Source organism: Gracilinanus agilis, chromosome 3 (assembly GCF_016433145.1).
Source record: "Gracilinanus agilis isolate LMUSP501 chromosome 3, AgileGrace, whole genome shotgun sequence".
Taxonomy (NCBI): domain Eukaryota; kingdom Metazoa; phylum Chordata; class Mammalia; order Didelphimorphia; family Didelphidae; genus Gracilinanus; species Gracilinanus agilis.
This window is the reverse complement of record NC_058132.1, coordinates 212333518-212340567: the sequence shown is the minus strand read 5'-3', so window position 1 is coordinate 212340567 and position 7050 is coordinate 212333518. Positions and strand designations below refer to the sequence as shown.

The 7050-nt window shown below is 36.6% G+C and overlaps 1 protein-coding gene across 1 annotated transcript in view; it reads left to right on the top strand.

Moving 5' to 3' along the window:
• LOC123241403 (aldehyde oxidase 3-like) overlaps positions 1 to 7050 on the top strand; it is a 119115-nt gene that overhangs the window by 57116 nt on the left and 54949 nt on the right. The window contains exons 17-20 of the mRNA XM_044669060.1: positions 3877 to 4046; positions 5015 to 5129; positions 5295 to 5417; positions 6321 to 6417. Coding sequence (XP_044524995.1) covers positions 3877 to 4046; positions 5015 to 5129; positions 5295 to 5417; positions 6321 to 6417 — 505 coding nt within the window. The remainder of the gene's footprint in view (positions 1 to 3876; positions 4047 to 5014; positions 5130 to 5294; positions 5418 to 6320; positions 6418 to 7050) is intronic.

Here is a 7050-nt window from a genome sequence, read left to right as displayed (position 1 = left end):
TTTTTTTTCATTATTTGGGAGTTACAATAAAATCATAAACAGAATTAATCTAGCAGCCACAAACTACATTAACTTAAAATGATTCAGTGCAACAGGAAAATCAACAAAATAAGCAAGATTAATTTACAAAACTAATTAGCAAAATACAGTAAGATACAGTCTCTCTAAAACAGAAATAAAACTCATTCAGTTCCGAGGTTTAAAAGTTCACCCCTTGTTCAATTTAAGGTTCTTTTGATTGAGTTCTGCTGAGTTTAAGGAGTTTTTTTAAGTTCAAAGTTCTGAGCAGGTATGGGGTGAATATTTCTTCCCCTGAGTTTTAGTTCTTAATCACAAGAAAGTCTGAATAGGCCATTCGGCCCCATTAAAGGTAAACGCTAGGTCCACGTGGTGTCAGGTCCTGGGCTCAGGGTTAGAGAAAAACTTAAAAGTCAGTTTTGTAGAAAATCCCACGTGTAGAGCCTGTGGGTGGCTAAATTAGGTCTTTAGAGAAACACGTGGAGGGCTAGAAATAGGGAGAAAGGGGAATATACTACCAAAATCTTTAGCAGCAGAGCTGAAGCAGTCTCTGGAGATCTCAGCAAAGGCAGCAGCCGGGGGTCATTGATGTTGGGGCTCGGGGTTCTGGAACTAGCAGAATTAGCAGCATCAGCGGCAGGAAAAGCAGAGATGTGGTCTGGGACGCTTGCAGGCTTGTGACAGGGCAGGAATGGAGATCAAGTCAGGAGTCAGGAGATTGGCGGCAGAGACACACTGGCTGGGCTCTGGCATTTTAGTTTAAAAGCCAAAAACCTGAATCAGCTGGCCTGACCACCCAAAAAAGGTTTTGGCTGGACTGGCTGGCTGAGACCTGCCTGAGGCAAAAATGTGCTATTGCTTTCAGCAAAAGCATGGCAAGGAAAGCCACTTTCCTTTTTAAAAAAAGTGCTCAAAAGAGCTGAGTCAGGCCAAAAAGAAAGCATAGCTATCCTTAGGCTATCTGGAAGATTGAGAGTTCGAATTTCAACCTTCTGGTTCACCAAACTGTTATTATTAAAAATGATGAGGGCCGAGATCAAAAGGGAGAATAGTATTTTAATAAAAGCCATGCTGATAGAGATAAACTGACCATGCGCCTGTAAGAAAAAACCTATTCCAACGTCACCTCTGCCATTTCCCTTCCTCTCTCCTTGAGCTCAGGTAACTAAAGAGGAAGCTCCAAGTCATTTCCCCCTAATTTCAAACAGTCCCTCACCTTGAATACATCATCCAAAACCGGAAACCCATTAGGGATCACGGGAAATGTAGTTCCAAGTATCCCAAGTGATTTTAAATGACACACAATACACAGCAATAAAAGAGCAAAGTAATCTAATGTTTGGTAAACCTAAAGATCCAAGTTTTTGGAAGAAGAACTCACCATTTGATAAAAACTCCTGGGAAACAGAAAAACAGCATGCCAGATGCTAAGTGTAGACCAGTGATTTCCAAGTGGGTGCCACCGCCCCCTGGTGCTTGCTGCAGCGATCTAGGGGGGCAGTGATGGCCACAGGTGCATTTATCTTTCCTATTAATTTCTATTAAAATTAAAAAAAAATTAATTTCCAGGGGGCTAAGAAATATTTTTTCTGGAAAGGGGGTGGTAGGCCAAAAAAGTTTGGGAACCACTTGTGTAGACGATACACTTACACCATATACCATATATCTTACACCATATACCAAGATAAAGTCAAAATGGATATATGATTTAGAAATAAAGGGTGATGACATAAATAAATTAGGGGAGCACAGAATACTTTCCCTGTCAGACTTATGCATAAGAGAACAATTTATTACCAAACAAGACAAAGAGAATAATATAAGATGTAAGATGTAAAATGTTAAATAATTAAATTAAACTTTTGCACAAAAAAACCTAAAAGAACCAAGATTAGGAAGAAAACAACAAAGTGGGAAAATTTTTTATTGTAAATGTCTCTGAAAAAGTCCTAATTTATCAAAAATATGGGGAATAGAAACAAATTTATAAGAATATGAATCATTCCTGATTAAAACTATAGTCATGAAAAAAATGCTCCCAACCACTCTTGATTAGAGAAATGCAAATTAAAATATTGCTGAGATACCATCTCACACTATATTGGGTTGGCTAATATGAGAAAAAAAGGAAAATGATAAATTATGGAGGGGATGTGGGAAAATGGGGATGCTAATACACTGTTAATGAAGTTGGAAATAATAGAACCATTCTGGAAAGTCATCTAGAAACATGCCCCAAAGGCCATAAAACTGCGCATACTCTTTGACTCTTAAATGCCAGGACTAGGTTTATGTCTGAAAGAGGTTAAAGGTAGAAGGAAGAGAATCTACATGTACAAAAATTTTTATTGCAGCTCTTTTTGTGGTGGCAAAGAATTGGAAACTAAGGAGCTGTCCATAAACTGGGAAATGACTGAACAAGTTGTGGCATATGATTCTTATGGCATATTATTGTGCAATAAGAAGTGATGAACAGAATGATTTCAGAAAGACCTGGGAAGACTTGTATGAAGTGGTGCAAAGTGAAGTGAGCAAAACTAGGAAAATATTGTGCACAGTATCGCTGACATTGTAAAATGATCAGTTGTGAATCACTTAATTACTATCAGCAATGCAAATATCAAGGACAAATTCAAGGGACTCATGATGAAAATGCTATTCACTGCCATAAAAGGAACTGATGGAGCCTGAATACAGCTTGAAGCATATAATTTTTCACTTGATTTCCTTCATGGAGTATATGCTTATATGTATGTTATATGTCTTATCTCACAATACAATGAACATGGAAATATGTAAGGCATGAAAGCACATGTATAACCTACATCAAATTGCTTGCTGCCTTGGAGAGGGGAGAGGGAAAGAATTTGCATCATGAGATGTCAGAAAATGAATGTTAAAAATTATTTATGTGGCAACTGGAAAAAATATAATAAAGTTTTTTTGGGAAAAGTGTGAGTGGAAGAGGAAAAAAGTGGAATCAGGAAGACCAACAGAGATCATTATAAAAGGAGAAATAAATGTAATATATTAACTTGATGAAAAAATTTAAACTTCCATATAAGATGGAACAGATGTGAGGAAATAACAACTAGAGAAAGATTTGGGGATTCTAGAGAACTTCAACCTCAAGAATAGGCAACAGTATTACATGGTACCACAAAAAGCATATGTAATTTTAGGCTATGTTAAGGAAACAAGTAGTGGTCCTGCTCAGCTCTGCCCTAGTAAGATCATATTTGCAGTATCGAGTTCCATTCTGGGCCCCATATTTTAGGAAGGACTTTGATTAATTGGGGAGTATCCAAAGGATAGTGATTAGGAAGATGCAATACCTTGAGATTGTGATGTTATAATGATAGATTGAAGGAACTGTGAATCTTTATCCTATAAGATAAGACTGAGGAGGAACCTCTTAACTAACTTTAAGTTTTTGAAGGGCTATCATGTGGGAAAGGGACTTTTTTTATCTTGGATCTGTAAAGTTTCAGTTCAAGGAGGCAGATTTCAGTTTGATCTCTGGAAAAGCTTCCTAAGAAAGTAGAATGGGTTCCTTCAAGAAATGATGGCTCATCGATATTACAGATGATATTCTTGTTCAAATATGGGTTGTACTAGATAACCACTGATGTCCTTCCTCATTCTGAGATTCTTTGATTCTGAAAAAACCTATTTGAGGAATAACAATAGAGCTGAGACATATACCTCTTTAAAGCACTGATTCATAAAAGCTTAAAAAGTTCCTCTTTTTTTTTTTGGCTCAGAAAAGCTTAAAAAGTTCCTTTTTTTGTCTCAGAAGTGAATACTTTTGGTCAACATGTTTTGAATGTTTGAACTTTATGGTTTGTTTTTAAACAGTGCATAGACTTCCATCAGCCACTCCAAGATCCAGTTGGCCGTCCAATCATGCATCAATCAGGTATTAAGCATGCCACTGGGGAAGCCATGTTTTGCGATGATATGCCTGCTATTGATGAAGAACTCTTCTTAGCTGTAGTAACCAGTACAAGGCCTCATGCAAAAATCATGTAAGTTAATAGAGAAAGTCTCAAAAACTATTTATTGTTGATAGACATAAGTTTATATTCAACTATTATTGGAGTTGGATCCTTCTGTTTGGCTTTATATTGAAAAACATTCCTAGGATGTTGCTTAATAAAAAGACAAACTATTAGATGGGAATTTAATTAAACAAATATTTATTAAATGTCTACTATGTGCTCTATACCGTGTTGGGGTTACAAAGATGTGAATTAACATACAATCTCAATTTCTCTTAAACTCAACATGGGAGAGTGAAATATTTAAACAAAAAATGTAACACAAACTAGAAAAAGTTTGCATGCATTGGGAAAGTCAAACAGAGTGGCTTCTAAGGTTCAAAGATGGAGAATCATTTCTAACTAGAGGTATGGGGCATCAAGTTAAGCTTTGTGGAGGAGGTGGTGTCTAAGGACATTGGGCCTTGAGGGAGAGGAGAGATATCAGCAGATGGAAGTGAATAAAACTGTAAAGCCACATAAAGCAAAGGAAGGGAAGCTCATCTCTAAATGGGGTTTTATTACTGTATGAGATTATGAAAACTTAAAGATTTATTTAACTAATTTAACTTAATTTTATTTTATTTATTTAATTTACAAATTAAAGTTCTTATAGCCTTAACTCATGGAATCCTCAATCTGTTTCTCTAAATGAACACTCAAAATGGATCTTTTGGTGTCAAGATAAAACAACTTCTCTCATTTTATTATGAGTATGAGAGTAATAAATTTTTGTAATAAAGTTTTCCTTCTCTTTCATTACTCCAGATAAGAAACCATGGAAATGATTCATAAAGTGATTTTTTTGTTTGTTCTCTATAATTTAATTATGATTTTTAATTGAATTCCCAATATGGAGTCATTCATCAGCAACACAAATACATTTCAATGGAATTCGTGATGGACAGAAGTTTTTGTTCCATCTATCACTCTGTGTGGTTACATTCTCTTTCCAGCTCAATTGATGTATCTGAGGCTCTGGCCTTGCCTGGAGTCATTGACATAATAACATCTCAAGATGTTCCAGCTGAAAATGGTGATGAGGAAGAGAGGCTGTATGCCCAGGATGAGGTACTTTGCTTATCAGGGCTTATGCTATAAGGACATTTGCAATGGATGCTTTGTTTTGTTTTTATTTCAGACCTATAGAGTAAGTATGCTTTGCCATATCAGAGACTGAGTACACTTATAGATGCACTAAAACTAGCCTGGCTTATCTTGTTGGCTTGTCCATAGGTCATTTGTGTGGGACAGATTGTCTGTACTGTGGCGGCGGATACATGCCTTCATGCCAAGCAGGCAGCTAAAAAGGTGAACATTGTGTATGAAGATGTGGAACCAGTAATTCTGACAATTAAGGTACTGAATTTCCAACTATCTCAAGAGAACCCTGAATCACTTCCCTCTATCAGAATTCATTCAGTTATTTGATTTTCATGATGATCTATTTTTTCTAGACATTCAAAAGTTTGTTATTTTCATCATACTAATGAAATGGCATAATTTGATAATAATCATAACTAATATTTACATAGTATGTTAAGGTTTACACAATCCATTACATTTGATATTTCCATTATACTGTTGAAATTACATCAGGTAAAATAATCATAAGTCACATTTATATAATACTTAAAGGTTTACAAAACATACCACATATGTTACTTCCTTTGAACTTCACAATAACCCTGTGAGATGATATTTTTTTACTCTTCTTTGGGGGTCCCATGGTAGACCCTTCCTGGTCTCAGGAGCAAAGTAATAGAGGAACAAAAAGTTTCTGTACAGATAGAACTCAAGATCTGTATTGAAACTAGTAATCTCAATTATGTCATAGGGAGCTGGTGAGAGGAAAGGCTGATGCTCCAGTTTGTGAGGGGTCAGTGTAAGGTTTCCAGCTGTATTGCTACCTTTTTTGGCATCTATGATGGAGTTTGCACAACTGTGAACACTTGTGAGGTTTTTTGGAATAAGCTGGAGGAAATGGCCTGGCCTCCTCTTAGTTCCATTTTGTTTAAATCCTCTTAACAGGAGAAAAATAGATTCACCAGCTAAGGAGGCTTGAGCTAAGTTGCATTTGTAGTCCTGAATACAAGAATCCTGTCTCTTCACTTGGTGTGTGTGTGTTTCTGTTTCTTATTCAAAAAAAAAATAACTGGAAATGGAGGACACAATAGGAAAGGAGTCTTCCCAGAAAGCCTGAAATCTGGAATTGTGCCATATTTTGATTGTTAAACTTGTTAATCTTTTTTCTCTCCATAGGATGCAATAAAACACAAGTCATTCATTGGATCAGAAAAAAAATTAGAACAAGGAGACATTAAAGAGGCATTTCAAACTGTTGATCAAATCATTGAAGGTAAGTTCCTATATCCCCACAGATCATCAAGATGGGAAGGATATTTTAGGAAACAGTTCTCCTCATATTGGAACTTCCAAACATTATCTCAACTCTATATTCTATTTTTTTAAACATTTATTAATATTCATTTTTAACATGGTTACATGATTCATGCTCCTACTTTCCCCTTCGCCTCCCGCTCTCCCCCCACCCATGGCCGATGCACATTTCCACTGGTTTTAACATGTGTCATTGATCAAGGTCTATTTCCAAATGGTTGTTAGTTGCATTGGTGTGGTAGTTTCGAGTCTACATCCCCAATCATGTCCACCTCCACCCATGCGTTCAAGCAGTTGTTTTTCTTATATGTTTCCTCTCCTGCGGTCCTTCCTCTGAATGTGGGTAGCGTTCTTTACCATAAATCCCTCAGAACTGTCCTGTGTCATTGCTTTCTGCTGGTACAGAAGTCCATTACATTCGATTTTACCACAGTATATCAGTCTCTGTGTACAATGTTCTTCTGGCTCTGCTCCTTTCGCTCTGCATCAGTTCCTGGAGGTCTTTCCAGTTCACCTGGAATTCCTCCAGTTTATTATTCCTTTGAGCACAATAGTATTCCATCACCAGCATATACCACAATTTGTTCAGTCA